General features: G+C 45.8%; 2 protein-coding genes across 2 annotated transcripts in view; both read right to left on the reverse strand.

Moving 5' to 3' along the window:
* ULK2 (unc-51 like autophagy activating kinase 2) overlaps positions 1-11,587 on the reverse strand; it is a gene marked incomplete at its 3' end in the record, with an annotated part of 38,659 nt that extends 27,072 nt beyond the window's left edge. The window contains exons 1-3 of the mRNA XM_082008776.1: positions 11,327-11,587; positions 9,946-10,038; positions 8,642-8,683 (exon numbers count right to left, since the gene is read on the reverse strand). Of these exons, the coding sequence (XP_081864902.1) occupies positions 8,642-8,683; positions 9,946-10,038; positions 11,327-11,419 (228 nt within the window). The 5' untranslated portion in view covers positions 11,420-11,587. The remainder of the gene's footprint in view (positions 1-8,641; positions 8,684-9,945; positions 10,039-11,326) is intronic.
* Positions 11,588-19,115: 7,528 nt separating this feature from the next.
* On the reverse strand, positions 19,116-25,614 carry NLE1 (notchless homolog 1; the record flags this gene model as incomplete). Its single annotated transcript, XM_082008723.1, has 10 exons — positions 19,116-19,190; positions 19,279-19,438; positions 20,395-20,597; positions 20,748-20,794; positions 21,180-21,315; positions 21,780-21,972; positions 23,426-23,523; positions 24,887-24,963; positions 25,264-25,343; positions 25,442-25,614. Coding segments are annotated over 10 exons (1,242 nt in total), but the record flags the coding sequence as incomplete, so codon positions are not given.
* Position 25,615: the final 1 nt, after the last annotated feature.

Consider the following 25,615-nt stretch of genomic DNA (forward strand, 5'->3'; position numbering starts at 1 on the left):
ACAGAGCAGTTAACTGTCTGGAATAAACTGATTCCCAAACACTATTTTGTAGGATAATTAATTCAGGAATCATGCATACATCTGTAAAATATCTCCCTCAGCAAGTCACTGGCAGAAGCATGTCCCTGCCACAGACCTAAATGCCCTATGGCAAAGGTGTGATTTGGTATGGCAGTCCTACTGAGATTTTCCAGAGCACTGACCTACTTTGACCTATTTGCAACCTGAATTCCCTCTCCTGTAACTGGGCAAGAGTTACTGAAAGGCAGATCAGCTAACTTCTGTAAATTATCTATACACTCCACAAAATGCAGTAAAAATGTCTGTCCTTAAATCCAACTGTAACAAGAACACTATTTTTATAAATATTTATTTTGTGTGAGGGAAGAAAGAGCCTACCTGTCTATGTCAACAATCAACATTGTTTCCCACAGAGTCTCCTGCATAAAATAGTTTTGTCGTGCCTACAAAGTTGAAGACACTCAGCAATCCTTTAAAGCAAGAGCATTTTTTCCCCTCTGAGCTGATTAAGTAAGACCGAAAGAACACAAAGAGAACTAGAAGGAACATAAGGCAAGTATACTGCAAACAGAATGATGTTTTTACTTACATAGTACGTTACCTCCCTTTCTCTTTAAAAATAAACTCAAAGAAAGGTTGACAGTTTGTGCAAAAATATGTTTTTAAGACACTTGAAGGAAAAGAGCAAGATGGCATACCAGACAAGGGCAGGCACATGCCCCAGTCAGAAGTGGAACTGTTGACAGTCTGACAGTATTCCGTTAACTAGTGTTAAAAAAAAAAAGTCAAAAGGGACATTGTATGGCAAAACAAAAGCTGTGAACTTAGGCACCTTTCTCAGTGCTTGTATTAAAACTTCAGCATACGTTCAATTTGACCACACTGGCAAGAACTATCACAAAAGTGCCATTTTCAGGGGCTCGTTAACAACTCAGTCTAGGAAGCTTTAAAAAGAAAGAGAAAGTACAAATGGGCCCATGGACCCAGGCCAGAGAAACCAACTACCCTAAATATCACACACAACATAGAGCACATGGATGGCACAACCGATTAAAGCTAATTTCTACCAATCCATCAAAGATACAGATATCCACTACAGATAACTGTATTAAGTACAGTTCCAAGATGAACCAGATGTTTTAAGGTTAATTCAAGACTGTATTAGGCTGCTTCACTTTCTGGAAGCATTTAGTTTAGCCACTCTCATCTGTGTTACAGAAATGCATGTGAGGTTCTTTCCAGCTCAGAACATCAAACACATTACAGATTTGCTTACATTTGGAAATTGGCTTCAAAGAAAGCAAGTTTCTAGGAACATCAGTCAAATCTGTTGGGAATGAAAGGCAAACTCCAACCAATATAGAATATTAAAGCAGCACTAGATCACATTTCAGGAAGCCCCAGTTGTTCACTGTTTCTGTAACAGCTGTGGCCAACATGAACCATAATTTGCAATCATATAAACGCCTCAGAACCTAAGTGCATACAGTAAAGCAAAAAAAGATAAGTAATTACTTGCTCTGTAAATTACTGAAAATACATAATGATAAATGTTGTTTCTTTCTACATCATTCCTTTGCAACAACATTTTCCAAGACAGAAACTCACTTTCTTTCAGGAACCCCAAAGGTGCCAAACAGCAACTCCGAGATCCCAATTTATCCAACGGAAAATTATGCCAACTGATGATCACTTCACTTAAAGGATGACTGTGATGTGTAAAAGAATAAGACAGCTAAGAAGCGTGGAAACTGTCTGTTCTCCGGTGACAAGAAAGAAGCTCAGCTAGTGGATTTCAACCCGAACATAGCAATCCCATGAATCAGAAATAGATGTTCCACAGCATCAGTGCCTCCGCTACACAACACGCTCTGTACAAAACCAGCAGCTTATGGCAGTATGTAATGCTCGGCTCATGACAGACATTTTTTCATCACAGAACTAAGAGAATGTGTTTTCTGGATTCCCTTGGAAACAAAGTCCTTTCAAATGAAACTGTTCTCTTCAGAAACAAGGAGCTGATGATTTGTCCTGTTGTACTAGCCCTCACCTGTTTAAAAGAAAGTCATTCCTACAGACTACGCTAGATTTCCCTGAAATAGCATTACTCATTTTTTGACCGATATTCTTCATTAGAAATAATCAAACAAAGTCAGTGAGTTAAAGTCATAGTAAGAAGTAGAGTCTGTTTCCTTATTGTAGCTTGGATAATCCTTTTTTATTAAACCAGCAGAGCAAATTAGAGGTTTCACAAAGAGATTTTCCCAGACTGGTCAAAAGTCCTATCTAATGCGTGCTGCAGAAGTAATATTTTGCACAGTACTGGTACCAAGCTCCCCAGCCGCATCTCGTGCCAACTTTAACTCATAACCAAAAATTTTTCAATATCCCACCAAATGCAAGCTTTAGTTCAAAACAGCTGAAGTTGTTCATCCCTTCATAGTTGCTCAAATGTTGCATTACAGTTCCTGGCCAGCCTGGCTGGGAATGTGATCTCCATTTTGGGAGTACGTTCAGAAAACACAAGTCAGTTCTATAGATGCATTTCTCCCTTCTAAATTATTTTGCTGAAAAATAAAGCTATCCCTATCATCATTCCCTAGACTTGTGATTTCTGTTGACTTGCTAAGCAGAACAAAGTACTCAAAAATTAAAAGATTAGTAAACCAGCATGTTTCAGATCTAACATCCAGGAATAAAGCTGACCTAGCAAGCTATTTTAAACTGCTTCTTGAAACAGATAACAAAGCTTTCATAAATTTACATTGATGTACAGAGCGTAAAATTACTGCAGCTGGAATTGTTCTGGCTTACACTTCTACCTAGAAAAATAATCAAGCAAAACAAGTGTATGTTGTGTTGCAACAATTACAGAATAGTTTTGCCCAGCATGCCTTGCTTTGTTGCTTAAAAGTTTTCCTGACAAAAACCTGCTTTTGCTCCTTCTTATTCCGAATCTAGGTTTTACTTGAAAGTTGAAGTAAAAGATAGCAAAGGTTAATAGAAAACCATTTTACAATTCTGAAAGCTAACAGATAAACCTAATAAAAAGAGATTAAGGGGCAACGTATTTGCCAAAACTTGCTGTGTTTTAATCCCAGACTTTTAACAGTTGTCTCGGGGGATGTGAAGTTCCAACCCAAATCACAGGCTCAGCACAGTAGTTCCATTTAAAAGACATTAATTGAAAAAGAAGTCGAAACATCCACAGTTACTTCTGACAGCTGTTGCTAGAACTCTAACGTATTGGCAGAAACATACCCTAGATTCCTTTTTGGTTAGGAAGTCCTCCTTTAGAACAAGCTGGAAGTCTGCAAGGAGCTCTTAAGTGAGCTGCCAAAACAGAAACTGTGGCAAAAAAATAGTTACTATGTTTTTGCTCCAAGTCTGTAGATTCTATTTAGGTGCAGTTTATGATCAGAGTCCCAAGACCACGAGAGTTAACCTGCCAGCCTGTGCACTGCTACTATATGATTAATTTTCTGATATGTTAATTTGTGCTATATTTGCTTTAATTTCTTTGGCCAGGAATACACTCTTCTTTTTTTTGCAGCATTAAATATATTTGGCAAAAGTTCTAATGATTTAGTGAAAAAGGACTTGTCCAGATCTTTTTAAGGCTGTCTCTCACTGTATTACAGATAATCTTGGTTTGCTTTGCAAGTGCACCACAGCAGCAGCTTCTAACATGTTCAGCTCTTACCATCTAAAGCACTGAACATTTTGTTAGTTCTGACTAAATGTTAAGTCTCAGACTAAATGTCACTTGACACGTGCCTGTAGGATTCAAATAGCGTGCATGCTGTCAATTATTCACATAAAAGAGCAATCAGCCATAGAGAAATGTACCACAACAGCTGTATCACTGATTGTGTTATGTGAAATACTGTACTTAACTAATATTTATGGGAGGTAGTGAAAGAGACTGGCCTGCTGCACAACACAAAGGCAAGGCAAAACTGTTCACAGCACACCAAACATTTAACCTGCTCCCATACTAGATGATCTTCTTAAACAGTTTTGAAATACAAATTATAGCATCTAGGCACAGCAGGTAAGCTAAGGACTGCGTAATAACTCCAACTCTTTGGTTCTGTGGGCCAAAACAAATTCTAAATGGTTGTCCCTAACCTTCAACGCCTACGCTGGCGTCATTCCTTACAGTCCGATATTGTCGTAACCAACCTTCCAGTTAGCATCAGCTGCCAGGTAGTATTTCAAAACCTTTACAATTTCTACAGAGCAGGATTTTTCTTTTTATCTGAAAACTTGTCTGAACAGCATGTTTTTATATGACTATTTCCACTCACAGTGAGGATGGATACTGACAAACACAAAGGCCTTAATCAAGGAGCTGAGGGAAAAAATAAAAATATTGAGACATCCTCATTCAAAATATGACAGTTCATAAACAGCTATGAGTATGGAAGCAAAGCTGTGAGACACCAAGATCAAGAGCACACACCAGAATGCTTGAAGCAAATGCCTCAAGAAACATATGCAACTCTACCAGACCAACTGGAGTCCTTGGGTAAACCAAACACCAATATTTAATTCCCACTGGTAAAAAAAAAAAGGTATAGATAAATCTGCTTCCTTCCATAAGCATCCCTAGTAGTAACTCACAGGCACTTGAGTATAAGTAAAAGCTGGGGTGTAGGTACCAGAAGGACCACTGGCTTTGTTCCCACTAGCTTTCACTGCTTTCAAGGACAGCAGAAGCAGCTGCAGTTATTTTGTCTGCTACGTACCAACAAGTTAAGACAAGAAACAATTTCTGCTCAGATACTGTTTCTCCAGTAACACTCTAGAAATTAGTTCTTAAACTACTGTTCAAATAGCAAGCTTCAGACTCCATACAGTAAAGACATTAATTCGTTCTTCTAAAACGCTATCTCCAAGATACATTACAGGCTTTCATTCTGACGGCTGACATTCTAAAGAGGTTTTGAATTAAATTATTTGCTAAAACAGGCACTGTCTGGCACTGTGTAAGAGAGAAGTTTTACTCAGCACACACTTGGGATCATGAACTGCACAAAACTGTAAATTCCTGTCCTAAATATAGCACATTCCAAATAACTTACTGATACCTTCATACTTCAGTAGAATACTTTATCCAAGGACCTCAATGTACTTCATGCTGATGAGTTAGAGGTTGTATTAGACTCCTTTTGCTTTTGAGAAACAGTGGGCTCCATTTCCCCAATTAATGGGATCCAAGATTGATCTTTTGCAGGATGAATGACATCCCATAGCACCACCATGGGAAGAGAGCTGCATTCTTACATAATTTTAGAGATTCAGGAGTTCCTTATTCTAGAATGAGAGACTACCAAAGTCTTGCCCAAGAAGATAAGTAAAAAATGTCTCAGCAGGTTACACCTTGCTATCCACCTATTTTATTCTCTGTTTTGTTAAGCATTTCACTTACTGAAAAAATTAATTTCACATTCAGAGGTGTGCTGCATATGTTTATTTTTCAGAGCCCCACTACTGCAAAACATTTGCCTCTCACAGATGGAGAGTTCATATTTAAGTATCTCCACAAGTGACCTCAATCTTAGAATCACATGTCTCCACACCCTGGTGTGTGGAGATCCCCAGCCTTCTGAGATGGCACAAACAACAACGGTACGCTCTGCTTACATAAAATGCTTAACTGCAGATCAAACCTGCCAGTGTTGCATGTAACCACCTTACGGAAATCAAGGGCAATTATCATGCTGGCACAAGAACAAAAGATTTTTATGACGACCAATGCACACAGAACATTAACGGCACACCAATTCATTCGGGTGTGTTTCCAGATGAATGGGCATTTCTAGAAATTTAACTCAGTGGACCCTATACACAGGAGCTGAAGCAACAGCAATGTAGAAGGTTTTAAAATGTTCATACACAATCAGCAGAATGGCTCACAAGTTCTCCTTGGATCTAATTAAAACCTTAATGGTGTATGTATCTTTATTACACTGACTTGTGCGACTGGTCACAGATCATGCAACAGGAACACAACCATAAATGAACAGAGATGAAAGAGAAGGAATGTACCTCCCTCCGGTGAAAACAATTCCAAATTAAGCCTTTTGCAATATGTAAAATAATAACTACCCCTTCATTTTCAAACTTAAAAGATGTATTCCAAATTGCTATGCAGGGAGACAGCTTTAATCTCAAAGTACTGCCATTAGGTACAAATAATTTCAGTTAATATTATGAGATGTAAAAATATTTATTCTTCATTGCAATTAATTTACACTTTTTTCCACTTAGTTTTGCCACTTACATTGCACACCATCTTTTCTATCTGAAAATCTGATACAACAATCAGTTCTTGGACTATTCAGCTAAATGGTGTGCCGAACAGTGCATCTGAAACATGAGCATTTTCTTATTCCAAACTGTCTAAGGTTAAGAAAAACTTCAGACGAACAGAACTATAAATATAAAACAGACTCCCAGTCAAACTGAGAATTTCCTACTGTGACACAGACTCCACTGGCTCCAGCACTGAGGGGAAAAAAAAAGCTTCTGTAACTTAAAAATTGCTTGAAATCCTAAAATTTTATCTGCTGTACTATATCACTATGTTCACAATACTATGGCAAAAAAAAAAAAAAAGGGCAGTACGTGCTAGAACACGAAACACTAAAGAAAATTAGTAGGTCTAACAGCCTACTAGACATGTGAATGCCTTGCATAGCGTTCGTTCTTGCTGGGTTATAAATTAATGTAATCATACAAGTTAATGATGTATAATATTTCACAAACATAGCTCTGTGCAGAAAGGGAAAAGCTTATTTGTGCAAGTGTCACATTCTTTAGACCGTATTTTGCAGAGCAGTTTCAATTCTATAGAAGTAGCATCATACTGCCAAGCTTTATGTTTGCCATGAATGTATTTGAAATATATCCAAGGTACAAGACACAGGTTTTCCTTTCTCTTTGCTTTAACTGTTTGCATTATTTAAAGGCAGTAGTCAGTGACAAGCAGGAATACCCTCTTCTCAAATGGAGAATACAGGACTGATCATTCGAGAAGTCCTGTCACTGTAAGGGCACCCTTTCCTGTAGCAGAACAGAAAAGCATGAAAGTCATGTTTTTAAATAACCTTTAGGTAAAGTAAGCATAGACAAGTGTATGGCTCTGTCTTCCCTTCCCTTGTGGGTGTTCTGTGCATAAATCAAAAGAGGCAACAGCCTCTCCAAGGCTTAGAAGATACACAATGTTAAATCATCAAAATACATATCTAGTCAACTACCCGCAGCTTGAGCTGCAAAGCTTAGTAAGTAATTTTCACATATAAACAACTGTAAATGATAAATCTGAAATTCACCTGCTTACTCACACATTAACACCCTCAGTCAACAATTCCAGCTTCTTTTAAGATGTCTGGATATACTAAATTTAGGATGCTGAGAGATTATTTCCACTTAGCAATACTCAGGAAAGCCTGGGCTCTTCAAGAAGCACAAGAGACTATAACACAGAATACATTGAAGAATGTCAAAATGTCTATTTTGTGTTGTTTTAACTATGCAATGCCCCAAAGGTGATTCTTAATAATTCTTTCATAAATGTAACTCTGTATTTAAGATTAGAATTGGGCCCAGGAGATAAATGCATGGTTCTTATTCAAGCAGAACAAATGGCTGCATAATCTACACCATATTCAGCTTTACTCAACACTTCCAGGCCTTAGGATACAAAAAAATGTACTTCCTACTAAGTTGAATACACTACTGTAGACAAGCTAGAAAACTAATTCCTTCACCTTATCAGGCAGAATCCCGGGAATAAAAAGACGACAATTTGAAGCAATTTAATACTTATTTCTCCTACTTGAAAAGATCCAAATGTCTGCTTGGCTCTTACACTTTATCCTTTTGAACACAGGCAACAGTAAGATATACATGTGTGATCATGGTTGTCTACTTCCTTCAGTTCTTCCTCACGGTGACACAGGGCGATACAATACATTTCTTTGTTACAGAGATCTCAAAAATGCTGCTCCTTTTCTACAACAGAGCATTTTAAGTTATGCTGACTTCTTAATGTCACTCGCTTCATCCATTCAGATCAACTCCTACTAGTACATTTTCCTTCAGGTGTACTCAGTTGTTATCCACAAACACCTACCTTCCAATTAATTTACAGGGCCAAGGAAACAAGGCTAATTCAGGAGAACAGTTAACTGCCACCAACAGAACTCCCAGCCCAGCCAGCTGATGCTTTTCCCCTGGAGATAGGACCATACTACACAAACAGCCTCTGCAGAGGGTTTCTCAGGCTGCCATTTGCCCCTGCTACCTGGAAGTAAACCATATTCCTCACGGCTTTCTTATCCCAACTGTGCATCCTGCTTATTAGAAAGAGCCAATACAAAATAAGTGCATAGTGTGTTGAAGATGAGAGAACTCCCCCTGCCACTCCTAGGGAACTGGATTTCTTTTTCTAAATACCGAACTAATTATAGCAACAAAATATATGGCCATTCAGAATTTTCTACTCAGTATCTACATATAAAAATTATATGTTCATAAATAATTTTTATACATGCATTATATTTTCATAAATAAATTTTAATGAAGAAAAAGGCATCCAAATATATTTTACCTGGACATCATAGAGAGCCACAATGTTCTCATGCTGAAGTTCCTGTAAAACAAAATATTTGTAAATAGCCTGTTATTATCATTACTTTAAATTTAATAAATTTAGGTGATAATCAAAGAGAACCAAATTTTACAAAGAAAGGTAGCATCTTTTTTAGACCATCTGATGGAACTTGGAGGAAATCCCAGCTATTTAGACAATATTTACAGGAATAGGAAATTAGGCAATATCTTCAGAGGTCATAAAAACATTTCGTTCCAGAAGTCATTTTCTATGTCTTACAGAAAGTTACAGAAAGTACTACAGCACAAGACCCTTTAATGAGTATTGAAAACTAAGTTTAATTTTACAGTCCCACACAATTTCTTGCTTAGTAGAGTAACTAACTACACTATGTTTAAGTCAACCGTACTATTTTACAATAAAAAGGAAATCAAACCAAATAACACCAAATCAAACTCACAGGACAGCTAATACAATTATTTGTAACTGCTCAAAAAAAAAATCTGTCTTTGCTAAGTACTTGCAGCACAATAATATACCAAACACTACAATTTCTGGTATATAATAAATATGCTAGAATATAGTATACATATAATTAGTATCTAAAATAGTGATGTATCTCAAGAAGCTTGGAAACGTGGAAAGAAAGCAGCACCAATTATTACTGCAAAGTTATGTAAAATTAGATGTGGTGAAGTTCAGAGAGCAGAGAATACTAAGAGACCATCCAAGGACACGTTTCCATAAAAATAGCATTGAAAAACTAAATGATGCTCTGTTTTATTTCCTTCATTAGAGCCACACTTTTTAAGTCAATTAACACAACTCAGAAGTGGGAAGACTGCTTTAGGAATCAAATTCAGCATGCCGATTTTAGCTTTCAAGGCACCTTTGAGCGAAGAAGATTAATAAAGATCAAAGATTAATGCTTTACCCTCAGCTATGACTTTTGTTGCATGCACTGCTTGGGAAAGGTGCCACATTAGCCATCCTGAAGGACAAAGTTTTCTACATGTGCAATAAGCAAAGCGCAAAGAGTCGTTCTACAACAGCGTTCCACTTTTAACTACAAAAGCATGCCCGTAACCTGTTCAGAGACCATTTCCAGAACTAAAAAAGTATCTTTTTTCTTTTTTTTCCCTTGGTCTTTTCAGTTCTGGATTTCTCCTGGAACTAACAAAGAAACAAAAGGCAGAATAGCAATTACTGTGATGCTACCCATGACCCGGAATGAACTAGGTCAAAAGTCTCTTTTCCTTTTCAAGTAAAGCAGCTTTAAAAATCACTCCAAATTAACATACCTTTAAGATTTTTATTTCTTTTCCAAGTAGGATTTGTGACTTTGACAAGTTCTTTTTGTTAATACTCTTTATGGCTACTTCCCAATCAGTTTTCTGGAAACAAACAAACAAACAAAAAGTATTGTCAGTTTTATATCTTTTCCCACTAACAACTAGCTAGTAAAGCACTGGAGAAAAAGTTGCAAGATCACCCCTACTCTACCCACCAGTAATTACTACATCACATGACACCATCAGGAACTATTTCATTCCACAATAGCTCAGACAGCTATTGAAATCCAGCTGCAGCTACACTGCATTTTCATGGATTCAAAAGCATTTAAAAAAAAAAAGTAGTAAGTAATCATATCCCATTTATTTCTTGGTAGTGGTGTTACATATCTGCTTTTTAGTCCTCTCTCAATGATGAGGTTACTTTTACCCTCCTTTAAGGACTTCCCATTTTCAGCCTTCTTATGCTCTACAACTGAAAACTGCACAAGAAAACATCTGTTTTTTTTAAGAAAACTTATACATTGTCTATTTATATATCACCTAAAAATAAGTTGTCTGTTTCTTTGTAAGGTGGAAGCATCTCCACTGGCCTTTATAATTTCTGTTTTCCTTTCTCCCTTTTTTTTTTAACCCCAAAATCACTGCACTGTGTCTCTCCAAGTTGCAAGCACTACCCTAATGCTCCAGAAGGATAAATCTGACGAGTTGTTTTCTGGAAAGCAGAACACTTCAGGCACCAATACCAGAATAAACTCTCACAGCAAGAAACCGTAACTATTAATATACCGGGTGACTAGCAAGCCAAGCCAGGAAACCAGACACCGACGAATTTAAGAAATCTTCAGCCCATCCCAAAGGAGACAATTTTCCATTAGATCCCCCGTTATGCAGCGAGATAAACATGACCCTCCTGACAAACAAAGGGCTCAGCCTCCCCTACAGCTGCAACTCTCCACTCGCCGTTATGTTATGGAGCTACCAAAGAGCAGAGAGGAGAGGTGGGAACGCAGATAGGCTGTTGGTTTTTTTAGGGGAGGGAAAAAAAAAAAAAAAAAGGCTTTATGGAGGCCAGGAGCCGGCTGCTCGGCTCTCAGGCGGCAGCAGCAGCAGGCCGGCCGCCGGGGCTGCCCCAGGCCCGGGCCCAGGCCCAGCCCCGGGCCCCGCCGCCCCCACCCCACTACCTCAGCCCACCCTGCACCGTTGTCTTTGTTTTTTTCTCCCCAAACACTCAAATCACGACAAAACTCCCCAAAGGACAGCCCCCACCCCCCCCAGCTGTCACCCACCGGGAGAGGCTCCTGACGGCTGCAGCCCCGCGGAGCGACCCCGGCCCCGGGTTGTGTAACCAGCCCCACTACGGCTGCGGGCGGAGCCCATCGCTGTTTACCTTGCGGTGGCGACCTTTGAAGACCACAGCAAAGGCTCCGTGTCCTATCAGGTCCTTCTTGCTGTACTCAAAGTCCCCCACCACCTCCATCATCCCTCAGGTGGGCATGAAGCCCCGGGAAGGAAGGAGGGAGGGAGGGAAAACAAAAGGGCTCTTCCTCCAGCCGAGGCAGCTATAGCCGCCTCACGGCACCCGGCGGCAGGGTGGGAGCCTGCCCCTCTCCTGGCTGCCCCCGGCGGAGGGGGCAGTTCCTCTCATAGCGCGGGGACAGCCGCAGACCCCCGGGCCGGCGGGGCTGCTGCAGGGCGTCTCCGAGCCGAGGGGCTCCGTCTGGCATCAGGAGGGGAAGGGGAGGAGGGGTGGTGGTGGTAGTGGAAGGCTCTCAGGGGCCGGGTACGAGGGGACAGTGCGGCATCAGCGCTAGGACGAGGGGCCTTCTCAGCGGGGAAGGGGGCTCCGCGCCCTGTCGCTGCTCGTCCCCATGGCCCCGCCACAGCGGGGTCTGCCGGCACCGCGGCCCCCCTCAGGGACCGAGCCCCAGAGCATTCAGCGATGCTGAGGGAGGCGCGGCCCGCGGCTCGGGGTGGGAGCTGTCGCTGTCTCCGCTGCACGCCCCGCGGGAGGGGAGGGAGGAAGGAAGAAAGAAGAGGGGGTGCAGACGGGGGTCTCTCGGGCCGCCACCGCCTCCAGGGGCTCCCACCGCTCCTCCAAATCCACCCCCGCGATCCGCACTCCACCAGCCCCGGCTTCGACTGCCCAGACCTCCGCGCCACCCTTTGCCTTTTATAGGCCGTATCGCGCAGGCCCCAGCGCTCGCTGCTTCCGCCGGCGGCCAAAGAGTGCCTCACCCCGTTTAACCCGGCGGGAGCGCAAGGCGGGGTCCCTCCGCCGCCATCTCCGCAGGAGCGCGCTCAGCCCGGGGCGCCGCCGCCATCTCCTCGGGGCGCCGCAGCCCCTCAGCCCCCGGGTGGGCCCAGGCCGCCTCTGGCGCCGCACACACCCCGCCGCCATGGCTCCTGGGGTCAGGCCCCTTCATCCCCCTCAGAGAGGACGGTAACCCAGGCCCTAGGGACGCCCAGGTCACCCCATGTCCTCGCCCCAGCAGCGAGGCCAAACTCAAGTTAAGCCGCCCATGCTCGGCTATCACTTTTAACACTTGCTGTATTTCACTTTAGCTGTTTCTTCAGGCCCACCTGCCAGGGAGGACAAAGCTCGGGGGCCACCAGGAGAGGAGGGAGGGCTGGAGACTCCCCGCAGGCCAGCTGCCTGGGACAGTCACGGAGCAGCCAGAGGCGGGAAGGCAGGTATGTGATCATCCTGCCCTGCTTCACTGACAGGGCAGCGATACTGCTTACCCAGCTCGTGTGCTCTCAGTGCTGCCCCTGCTCCTTGCTTACTAATGTAAGCAAGACTATGTCAGGCCTAATACAAGGAACTTAAATGAATGGAGAAGCAATGGAGGAACAAGCATGCAAAATGCCATAAGCCAAAGACACTGCAAGTTGTTCGCTAGCTCCCTAAGGAGAACAACCTCTTTAATTTACAGCCTCTGCCTCCCAGCACTTTTAGATCAGCCTGGGGCTGTTTACAGCAACACACACAAACATTAAAGAAAAAACAACAAGCTACCACACACCAGTCACATGAAGCCTTTGACCTTCACCTCCACCTCTACATAATTACGCTCCTTTGCTTTCCATTCCTCACTGCTCTCTTCCCCTTTCTCTCTGTCCACATTCTCCATCACACCACCTCCACATCCCAGTTTCACCTGTGCAAGCTGTTTCAAGCCTCCTCAATATCCTCATCTGCCCCAGACCCCCTTGGCACTCAGACACCGCAGCAGCAGGAATTAACCCTCTGTTGAAGTTACAGAGGGCACAAGGTACGCATTGGGATCACACGGGAGTAGAGCTCTGACCCCACAAAGCTGTGCTGTGCCTCGTCTCACATGATACAGGGTCTTTCTGCTTTCAGCGCTGCTAGATCAAAATAGAGACTGAGCAGAGAGTTACGCAGTTGGTCCTCTCCTTATTCTTCACTTATCTCCCTTTGCTTTCTGGCACTCAAAACCAAGCACTACCAGAGCTGTGTATCATGTCACAACCTCCATAGCTTAAGAATTCTCCAAACACAATGCACCTGGATAAAAAAAAAAAATATTCAGCAAGAGATATTTAAGGGAATATTGACAACTTTATAACGGACATTGTAAGATCTAGACATTATATGGAGGCATCAGAAGAATTCTAAGGCATCTATTTTGTGCCAAAAAGAACCAAAGGGCTTTAAACGCCCTTCAAGATTGAATCCCCCCTTTATTTTCTGAAGTTTTAAGCTTCCATCCAAAATCCATTCATGGCACTAACCTAGCAAACAAAACAGAGAAAGCAAAGCTGATGAAGTAATTTCAGCAGCTCAGAACACCCCTATGGAAGGAATAAATGAGATGTAAAAATATTCCAAGTTAATCATAAATTAAGGTGTTGGTAGTAACACAGACACTTTCTAGTATGCATTCACCCCTTTAAAACTGGGAAAAAACTCACAAGTCTCAATGTGATTCAGAAAACAATTTCCCTGAGAATTGGCTGTTTATTGCCATCCACCGATCCTCACATCCAGTACAAATCCTCTCAGCATCAGCATGTATCCTCACCTCGTGTGGACATCACAAGCTTCATTTTAGGGAAAGTTAAAAAAAAAAAAAAATCCAGAAAGATGCTTTTTGAAGCGAGAAAGCCACTTCAGGAATTTCCAAGCCACCCATCCTGCATTACACTTCAAAACCAAGACAGATTTCTCTTCCCTAGCAGCACATCTGATGTCCTTTTGTCCTCGTAATGGGGCTGGAGCCCTCGAGCAGGTTTGTTTCAGCACAGCAAAGACAAAACAGCCAGGAGCAGCTGGGAGGTTTGACCAGAATAACTAAACATGCTGTTGTCGCACTGAGATTTGAATGGCAACTGACGGGCCGAGGTCTGAAAAACTAAGGGCTGTGGGATTTGCATACAGGTCACTCATTTAAGCTGGTCCTTGATTAGTGTCTGGGCGAGTTTCTAGGTGTCAATGCTTCCAGCACTGTCAGACTGCAATAAACCTATTTACAAACAGCACCTTCACTTGCTTTTGCTGAAAGAGGTCTGAGACGGAGTGGACTGTATCTGTCCACCTTTCCCAAAGGAAGCCTCACTACTAGAGATGTTGGGAGAGCAATGGATGATAACCCTGCGGGGCTCATGCTACTCCTCGGAATATACACGTAGGTATTTGCCATTTAGCACTGGCAGGCAGTGACAGCCTTGCAGCACTCAGAAGACTGACTCTGCTCTGACAAGCCATGTGGCAGGACAATAAAATACCCAGTATGATCAGAAAGCATGTCTAACCAACTGCAGCGATCCTTCGAAAGAACAGAGTACTGTGTCCTAAGTTTGTTTATTTTTAACATCATACTGTTCAAGAGCTACAGCCCACTGACAGAGACCACCACCAACCTACAGCTCAGCCAGGTCCACCGATTTACAGGGTTAGAGTGAAGAAAACACAGAGTAACAGCACTGGAGATGGATTTGTGGCTCTCTCCCAGCTGCACTACATTGATTCAGCCAAATTAGTCCCTCAGATGTGAGCCAGGACTCATGATTACAAGAGCAACAGATCTGGGAAGGAATTGGCACCTTCCAGGTTGCTTGTCTGAGTACACTCATCTGGCAGCAGCTCCCCAGAACACAGGCATTCACTGTTCTGAGTTTCCGTAACACCTTTCATCCTCAGAAGTGCTAATGGTCCTCACAGTAAGCCCTTTTCTGCCATACCACCAAAATGCAGCCTTTTCTGAGGTAGAAACCTCACCATAACAGTGCCTACATTGACCCAAAGAAAAGCAGAAAGACAACTGTTTTTTTTAATGTTCACATAGAACAATGAATGAAGACTATTTTCTTCCCGTTCATCAAAAGGTTTTTCTTTTATCTCTCCCCAGGCTAAAAACATGCACATGGAAGTTAAATTACTGATCTGGGAAAATAATCAAGAGATCAGCTGAATCAAGCAGAACATGTGTGGCTCCAAGGACCCAAGACCCAGGGAGCACAACATGTATGCCACTTGACCAGCCGCCCTGCATGGGTAAGCAGAACCCAGAGTCCCAAGAACAATTTTCAGAAGGATGTTCAAGTCCCACTTATCTAAATCTATCCCCCAAGGCAGGAGTCTGGCACCATCCTGCTCATCTGCTCATCTCAGCACTATCCCAAATGATCTGCTTCACTCTAGGTGTTCTTACCTTTTTCTTCTCTCCTTCCTTCCCTCCTTCCATTATACTTGGGAATTTATGAGACAGGTAAACCTTTTTCAGAGAACTGGCATGCTTCCCAGTCCTTATCATCACTGTCCTCCCATTGGGGATTTGTAACAAAATTAATGGTGGCATCAGCTGAGCTATCACAGCTTTTAAAGGAGAAAGTATCAGAGGGCTCTGCAGGACAGTTTCTGGATATGCCTAAAATTATTCTTTTATTATCAGTGAAAAATAATGCCCTTGTAGTAGGCATACCTGTGTGGTACATTTAATGAGTAACTCAGGTGAAACTGGATTTAAACACAGCAGCAGATGCTGAGATTCCTATCACACAGCATTGGAAAAGTTCAGGTGTATCAGCAGGTTTTTTGTAAGGTTAGTGATGTAGTTGCCAGAAAAGCAATCAGAAAGCTCTGGCCTACCTTCTAGATTTGTCTTTAACAAAAAGTAACATCTTGCCCATTAATAACACCACCGACCCAAATCTGCAACTATCTAATTAAAGCTCACATCACCATCGCCAGGAAAGCGAGGGAGGTTGTGCGCTCGCTTCACCTCCTACCAAAAAGGAGCCAGCCCCGGAGCAAAGGGCAGCTGCTGTTCCCCAGAGCACGAGAGCAGGCAGGAGACTTCAGAGTGAGGCCCAGGAAACACCACATTCAAATACAACTGGGGAGTGTTACGGGATTGCTTAAGAATACAGCTGGAATGGGGCCAGCATGTAGTATGCACGAAGGCTGCTACTGTATGAATGATAAAAATTTTAGCAGCTGCTTAGATAGGAAAATATGATTTGGTCTATGTGTAAACCCATCACATAGTGTAGTTCAAAATCTACCCGCTATCAGGTCGCAGAAAGATAAAGGCTGAGATAGCTTATGAGCTAGCCTAGGTTAGGAGCACAGCCAGAGGACACAGTGATTGCTTTGGTTTGGAAATCAGTGGTCTTTAGGTACACGTACACACATGCACGGCCAAGCCAGTCCCCGCAGGCAGGATCCCTTCCCCTGGCTCCGATACATCCCCAGTTCTAACACAAAATGCACTGTGGATTAATGGGGCATAGAGACCCTGTGCAGCACTTTGGGAGAGGAAGCAGAGAACGATGCTTCTTCCCTCGAAAAGTGCCATGTACTACCAGAAGCTGCAGAAGCTGCTGCTTTCAGCAAGTCAATCCTGGGGACACAGAGCTTGGGACACATCCCAAGGGTGGACTGTTTCCTTTAACACAGGGAGCCCAAAAAACTTGCAGAACAGGCAGGCTTCTTTGTTACCAGAGATCCATCAGCTACACGTTGCTTCTCTGCTTCCCAAAGGCACAGCAGTCTGGAGAGGCAGAATTATCAGCTAGTTTTAAAATCACCCTGTCCCACAACATTTACCTTAGCAAATTACGAAAGGTTTTGTTTATGCAGATGGACGCAACATGGCCTCCACCATCAGCAAGAACCAGCTGGAGGAAGCACGTTAATGAAAGAGCAGGTACAGGATATTGAGTTCTTCCCAAAAGATACCACAAAGATAGAGCCTGCTGACTTGGCTTGCAGAAAGAGATACTAACAACAACAGGAACCACAAGTTATTCTCAGCCATATTAAAGATTTAACCCTTTGTTCCAGTCTTTTGCTCACCTGAACACTTGCAGACAAGCAAATGGCCATTACTGCACCATCCTCTCTTAATTCTCCAAAGCAATCCTGCCAGCAGGAATAAAGTCCTAAAATGCATCTTCTGCAGGTGGGAAGCATCTGAGACCCAACCTCCTGTTCTGAGTTGCAGTAATCACTAAGTAGCAACTGCAGTATGAGGGCTAGAGAATGTTCTGGCCTTCATGATAACTTGCTGCAACTAAATCTGACAATGTAATTTCTACTCCTTAATAATCACACTTTGATTTTCACTGTTTCATAAGCATCCTGGAAATAAACACTAAATCCAGGTCTATTTGCCTCATGATCGTTGGAAGCCTGAAATGACTTTTATAAAAAGGCTTATAGGCAAGCTTACAAATATATAACCAACAGTGTGAATCCCTCTCACCCGCTGGGCAAGTAAATGCACTTGAGAAATTCTAGAAGGAGCCAACCCTGTGCAATGAAGTTTTGCCATTTACTAAGACAGTCCCAGCCTTGCTGTCAGCACGTATCCAGGGCAAGGGACAAACACCACCCAAAACGCCTGCTCCATTCTTCCCCTTCCTTCCTTCCTTCCCCTGAGCCAGCAGTGGATGGGAGACAGGCGCTCTCCCTGCTGTTCAGAGGCACAAGTGCCTCATGCCTGCATTTCCAAGAGCCATCGAGACCTGAAAACTCAACAGAGCTCTAACAGCTGTTTGAAGTCCATGCCTGTTGCACCCTGAAGAGATGTTATCTGCCATGGATGTGGAGGATCACTAACAGATGATGCTCGGCACAGCCCACAGGGAAATGGGCTAAGTGGAAAGGCAAAACCTTACTGGAATAATGAGAAGCCCCAAGACCTTCTCAGCAGATCTTTGTCTCAGGCATGCAGCTGAGCACAATTCTGCAATGTAATGATGTGCTGAATTTTCCCCTTCCTCTCTCCCTCTCTGAAGGTCACACAAGGACAACCTTTCCTGTTCCCACTACAAGCTTCTTCTCTGCAGGATTCTTCACACAGCAAGAAAGGCATGAGCCATCCCCACCCTTCACTTGCCCCTTTCAAGGCGGCAGGCTACTACAAGAATGAAATTTCAATAAAAAGACAGTTGAGATGGAGGCAGAGGAGATCTCTCCTGTAATGTTCAGAGGAAATCATCTTGCAAAGCACAGGTCTTAATAAGAACTAGAATTAAAATTTCCTTAAATAAATATAAGAAAAGAGTCCATGAGGGACAGCAGCCAACAGGAACAGAGAGTTGTGCTCGGGTCAGCCTCCGTTGTCCATCGTCTTGCAGATTTCCCAGGCAGACTGTGCCAAGGGCAGGCCAGCTTAGGACGGGACTAGCAGCTTTGTGTTGCTGCTATTGACGCCATCTGCAAACAGAAAGAGCTGCTGTGTCCCTGTGGTCTGGCACCAGTGCTACCACATGGCCCAACCAGTATCATACAAGAGCAGCACACCGCGGGCCTGGGAACTGGGTTCCTTCATGAGCCATGGTCAAATGGCAACCAGCTCATAGGAATTTGTCCGTCTGCATAACTGGGAGACAGAGGAAGGTGAGAAAGGAAGAGTCTGACTGACTGGTACAACTGTTCCTTCCCCTCTCTAGGAGCCAAAACATCCGAGTCAAATTGCACCACTGACTGCTCAGTTGGAGGGACTCTGCTTTCTAGTCATCTCCCAGGGGACAGCAGCAGTTCCTGCCCTGAGGGAGGTCAGGTCTCCAGGCTGGAATTTGGCCCAGTGCTGTGCTCTCTGCAAGGAAAGAGCATGCCCTAACCATGCAGGGCTCTGCAAGGACACTTCAGGAGTCTGGACATATGGAGTAGCTGCAACATTCATTATGGACAGACAATGGGTTACTTACATCCGCAAACACTTATCCTTCCCTCCACTCGCTACCCTCTGTCCGTCCGGGCTCCAATCTGTTGCATACACCTAGTATTAAGGAAAGACAGTTACCTCTGCTGGGAGGAGGAGTCATTCCTGCCTCTCTCAAACACCTCGGCTTGACCAGACACCTCACCTCGTCCGCATGGCCAGGAAGATCGATGGCCAATTTCTTCATCTTGGCATCCCAGACCTTCAGCGTGCTGTCGCTGCTCCCACTCACCAGCAAGCGGCTGTCGGCTGACCAGGCAATCTGATACACAGCTGAGACGTGCCCTCTCAGCGATGTCAGGTACCTGGTGTGGAGGAGGCATGAAGAAGCTCTCAGAGGAGCAGGCAGCTAGGTTTGTTCCAAACCTGCCCTTGCCCAGCCTTCATGTTTTTTCTCCACCTGTGAGCAAGCAAGCACAGTCATGGGATGCCCAGAACATCCCAAGCCAGCACACACAAAGCAGTCAATTGCTATACAGAGTCCATAGGTGGTTCAGTCTGTCTAAAAACCCTCCCAGGTGGGCTGAGAGCCTTCTAGAGGACAGCTCTTCATCTCAACTCCTCTGCCAAGAAATCCTTATCCAGCAGGCAACACTACAGCCTTACTGTACAGATGCGTCCTTCCTCTCTCTGGCTGAGTAGCCTGGATTTAGAAGGACTGTTAAAATTACTGACATGAAAACCAAGTTCATCAGTATAAAGGCTGATTTATAAGGAAGGACTGCTGCCCCAGAGAGCTCACCAATACTCCATCTGAAGGGTAAAAGATGGACTACACAAGCATCCAAACACCAACAGCACCACTTGTAACTACAAGAATTTGCATCATCCAGAACAAGCTGTTCTCTGGCACAGGAACCATTTAAACTGGGTCAGTCTACAGTGTGCAATGCACACGTTTTCGGAGATCAGCCGAGTGGAACATCCCATCCCACTGCAGCTGTGCCTGCCCCCGAGAACCAACACTGCAACAGGCAGCATGTGCCGCACTGGTGCCAGCAGTGCTGTAGCTGGGTGACAGCGGCGTTGCACACACCCAGCCAAGTGCAGACCCCGTAACACAAGAAGACCCAGACAAGGGACTTCCCAAGGGCAGAGAGAGACAGGCAGCAGAATTACCCTGCATGAGTTCAGGCTACAGAAATGCTGAACACACTACGTAGTTGCTGGCAATGGCATTGGGGCACACCTCTGCATAACCTGTGCATTACATGCAGACCCCATATGAGCACCACCCCTGTAACAGAACAAACCAACTCACTTTCCTGTCCTGCCATCCCAGAGCTTTATGGACTTGTCAAAGGAAGCACTAGCTATTATCCGGGTGTCTGGCGAGAAGAGAACTTGGTTAATCAATGCCTGGTGGCCCGTCATTCTCTCCAGAGGCTTCTTGTCTTCTGCTGGTCTCCAAAGGAACAGCGTGAAATCGTCTGACCCCGAGACAAGTCTTTCTGGTTCCTGGCCCTGAGAAAGGTACAAAAGAGCCCAAGTCTTGTACTCCAGGTGTGGAGAGCTCGAAGCACACCAGTGCTGGGGTCAACAGCCAACTGTGCACATTTACTGTTTCTACCAGTAACAGTGTTAGAAATGACAGTAGGGACAAAAGGGACTTACCCTGACTTGGTCATACCTCTGCTGTGCCTTGTCCTTCAGTTCTGCCACTGAAAGAGGAAAAGGGAGAGGGGAAGAAAGAGAGATTTGCAATCCTGAGGTGAAAGGAAACTTCATAACCCTGTGATGACAATTCCAATCCTGGCTCCGTGGGCCAAGCAGACGCATTTGTGACTGCTCACCCGCTTTCTCTTTTCCCAGGGTGATACTGGGAGCAAAGCCCCTTGAAAACAGAGTAGTCTTATCCCCCAAACTGCTTGACCCTGCGCATGGGGAAGGAAGATCGTGGCTGCCAGCATGACCGAGACCAGCCCAGGACCTGCTCCCAGCTCTCAAGGTTGCTTTGGCTTGTGGAAGCATTAACAAGAGACATCAGGTCTCCTCGCTATCCTCCCCACCGCTTCCCCCAGCCTACAGCACAGGCGCGGCACTTACAGGAGCCGTTCACATCCTGTGGGTTGATGGTGGCTTCAGCAGGTTCAAAGGCACCGGTGCGGAGAACATAGTCGGTGCTAAGGGCCATGGTGTTCACCCAGTGAGCGTGGCCCTGCAAGGTGCGGCAGAGGACCCCCTGGAAACAAAACCACTCAAAGAGGGACGGGCAGGACAGAGCCAGACTGCACAGGACCCACCAGACCCACTGGGCTGCAAGGACCAACGTTAAACTTTCCAAATCCTCTTGCCCAAGCTGCAGGCAGGACTATAGCCAGGCTTAGTAAGGAAGAAACAACACTGTTGAGCTTCAGGAACCAGTTTCCTGCAGGGCCTTGCAAGGAACCCACCAGCACTGGTCACTCCAGGGATGTTTCCAGTTCTTAGCCCCATTTTACGCTTTTAGGGATGAAAACATTGCACAACAGCTACCCCTTCCAAATGGTGTCAAGTAACAGGCTCTCACAGATCAGGAGGATACAGCACCCACTCTGCACTTCCATTTTCCAGGGCACAATCTGTGCCAGGAAGAGCAGACAAAGCTAGACCACAGCATGTCCAGCCCCCTTCGCCAGCAGCCCCAGGGCTGCTTGCCTCACTTACGTCCTGGCTCCTCCAGACTTTGATGGTCCTGTCCTGGGAGGAGGAGTACAGCAAGCCATCGCCCCCCCACTTCACACACGTCACCGACTGCGTGTGGCTCGTGAGGATTTTGTCACACCTGCCCATCAGTGTGTCCCAGATGCGGATGCTGCCATCCTTGGAGGCACTTGCCAGGTAACGGCACTCCGGGTTTCTGGCCAAAAAAGAAGATCAAATCTGTTTGCACAGTGCACACAGCTCCTCCACCAAGTTCTTCCCCCATCAGCCGCAAAGGATTCAAGGGCCTAGAAGTCAATAAAGAAAACTTTGTCTCTTGGCTTAAGATCAGAGAGCCCAGGCAGGAGCAGAGCACTGATCTACAGACAACAAGATCCCACAAGACAGGGGAGAGGCAGACAGATGCTTCCCTCCAAAACAACTCCTGGGCTGCACACTGGAGGCATCAATCCAGGGTGAACCTGGCACCTGAGCTGTGGGCAATGACCTTGTTTTCACAGGAGGCAGCTTTAACCCGCTGGCTAACGAGGGGACCACAAACTGGCACCTTCCCCAGGCACTGATCCCCACTGGGCAGGGGGATCAGTCTGCCTTATACAACAGAAATGCGTCGAATGCTCCCCTACCTATGCCATGCTTCTCCTCTGGCAGGAAACGTGCCGGCCTGCGGACACAGAGTGCTGCTATACTGGCAGGGCTGAAAGCAGCAACATCCATCTATATGGCTTATGGGGGCAAATTTAACACAGCTGGAAGCAGCTGGCCACAACCCTGCAAGGAGAGGGGAGCCTCTGTCCTTTGCACAACATCTTTACCACTCAACATGGTTTTAACGTCAAAGAAAGTGGTCCCAGCCACCAGCAGCAGTGAGGAAGAGAATGGCCCCTCCTGTTGAGCAGAAACCGAGTGGGGAGCGCAGCTGGCTGGAGACAGAGAAGTGGAGACCTGGCAGGGTCATCTCCCTCCTCTCCATTTCTTCATCCTCCTTTATAATCAGTTTTTGCTAATCCAGTTAATTGTTTACAAATGGCTGGAGTTTCCTACTGGCAAATTCAGTTTGCAGGGCTCTGCTCTGAAGGGCCCCTTTTTCTTTCTTTTTTTCTATAATGTCTTGGATTATTGGCTACAACTGTCTGTCTCCACCCATCTCTCCCAGAGCTTTAGCTGACTGAACAGATAAGGGGATTGCACAGTTAATCAGCCCCCATGATAAATAAGCAGGATGAGAGAGGCAATCAGGATGCCAGAGAGCAGAAAGTGAGTGCTCTGCAGAGCCTGAGCTCGGCCACCATGCAGGCAGGCTTTCCTGCTCCCAGCTCAGCAGGCTGGGGAAGAGCATGTCAAACGTTTGTCCAGCACCATGAAAATATTAAGTGTTTTTCATAGGCAAGTATCTCTCTTATACAAGGGAAAACAGAGGCACAGCCTGGCAGTGAATTCCCCAGCACCTCCAAGGGGACTGTGAGCAGCGGCTGGGACTCCTGACTCCGAGCTAGATGCATTTTTCCCAGCCCATCCTGGGGACCGTTCTCCTGCACACACCCCTTCTTCCGTAATGGGAGAGAGGCAAACAGGAGCAGCACCCTTCAGGTCAGGCTGCTCTTTTCCATACGAGTAAAGGGGAAGAGCTGGGCTGGCCCTTCACTTACATGTGGAGCGGTTCCCAGCACAGACATGTGATCCATTTGGAGTGGCCAGACAGCACCCGTCCGATCTGATTGCCAGTGGCTGGGTCCCAGAGAAATATCTGTCCAAGAGAGGAAGCAAGAGGGTCATGTCAGGCCACACATATCATGTGAATCCCAGGGATGTTCGGGCTCCCTTTAGAAAGCATAGGTGTCCTTGGGGTCGCATTTACATTGGCAGAAGCAGGGAGCAGAAAGGGAGAGGAGCAGGAGGGCTGGATGCCTTTCCAGATCCCTGCAGCAATCAGCTGACATCTCAAAGCATGAGACCTGATTGCCCTCCTCTCTGTCTAAAATGCTGCTGCTACAAAAATATCTGCCTCAACTCAAAACTGATCCAGGTCCCCAAAAAGCCAGCCTGAGCCTTTGACACCCTGTGCCAGCGAGTTAGTGAATGTTTGCAGAACACGATGAAAGCCACAGCGCACTAAATGCTACTTATTATCAGATTCTGTGGGTGGGAGACATGCTGGTTTTCTCTTGTTTTTTCTCTCTCTACATAAATGTTCATCCAAAGAGCCAAGGCATTAGTCATCTCCTACATAAGAACCTGGGAGAAATAGAAACAGAGGACAAGCAGCTCCCTGGGTTACATTAAAGCCAGAATGGCACCAAACCAGGGAAGAACCACCCTGGCCTGTTTCCTTGGGGCCAGTATCAAAGCAGCCCAACAGAGCGGCTGCCCAGAAGCCAAGCACAGGACAGCCGCGCTTGGCAGATCTGTGGTGGCTCTCGTTGCTCCCAGACTGTTTGAAGGTCAGTGCAAGTGACTGCCTCTCTGCAGCTCAGCAAGTTACTGACTCACTTTCAGTTGCCCATGAGTGCTCCTGCTTCCCCAGGAATTTCTGCATGCACCTTAGGCACATGCATTTCACTCCACAGCTGGAGTAGGGCCTCCTCCACATTCCTGTAAGAAGGAATTTAGCTGTGTCTGAGCGGGAACACTGCAGAACAGGCTGCCACTGAACGTCTGGGTCATGCAAACAGCAGCCCTGGCTTGGCCAGGCAATACCCTTTCTTGCTCCAGACACCTCCCTCGTGATGGAGCCGTCTGCCAAGGGCCACATCCAAAGCCTGGACTCTTTCCTGCATGGAGGGAAAAGCGTCTGCCACAAGACAGCAGGGCTCAGCGGCGAGACTTCTGCAAAGGGGACAAAGCCAGAGCACTGCCCAGCAGAGTTCAGAGATACCACTTGCAACTACTGTGACGCATGCACACACAAAGCTCCTCTGGGGAACAGGAATCCTGCTCAGAACAACTGGATACATCCCAGAAAAAACAAGTCTTTGCCCCTAATCCCCCAGAGCCCCTTTATCAGGTTTAATTTCAGTTCAGAACAGGGCTGCAGAGGGTCTCCATGCTCCCACAGACCACCTGGTGCGGCTGTCGGGCCACCTGGCCCTGCACTGGGAGCCAGCACGTACCTGGCTGTTCTTGCAGCCCGAGGCCAGCTTCTTGCCGTCAGGTGACCAGGCAATGCTGAGCACCCAGTGCCGGTGACCTGCCAGAGAGAGCGTGAGCAGGTGTGACTGGAGAGCTGTGTCTGTCTGTCCCCAGTGTCCTGGCATGCAGCTGCCTCCAAGCAGTACCAGAGGTGAGGAGAATCCTCCGTGTTCCTCCTGGCCAGACCCTCTTCCTCCACATCAGTATTCAAAGAGAGCCACCCCCTCCCTGAGGCACGGCCCCAGCCCATACAGCTCAGGCAGAGCCCAAGCTCTGCTCTGTTTGTCCCCCAAGCAGGCAAGGGGTCCCTGAGGGAGTGGGGTCAGGAGCTGCCCTCCTGGAACATCTCCTCACCCACCTTTGGCCGTGAACTGTGGTGTTTCCGTGCTGAGGTCCCAGAAGCGGACGGTGGTGTCTCCAGAGCCGCTCGCCAGGTACCTGGGAGAGAAGGAAGAGCCTGGCTTGGCGCCCAGGGAGGGGGAGACAGCAGCCACTGCCGAGCCCTGAGCCTCCCACCCACAAACAGACCCTCGTACTTTCCCGTGGGACTGAAGGCCACGGAGATGACAGCCTCCGTGTGCCCCTCCAGGGAGCTGGTGCAGCGGGTCACCGCCCGCACCCTGAACACCGCCTGCGGCTGGTAGATGATGTCCAGGACCTTCTCCGTCTCCACCGTCTGCCCCACCAGGGTCTTCTCCAGCGACGCCACG

The sequence above is a fragment of the Phaethon aethereus genome, assembly GCF_964289735.1.
Source record: "Phaethon aethereus genome assembly, chromosome: 19".
Taxonomy (NCBI): domain Eukaryota; kingdom Metazoa; phylum Chordata; class Aves; order Phaethontiformes; family Phaethontidae; genus Phaethon; species Phaethon aethereus.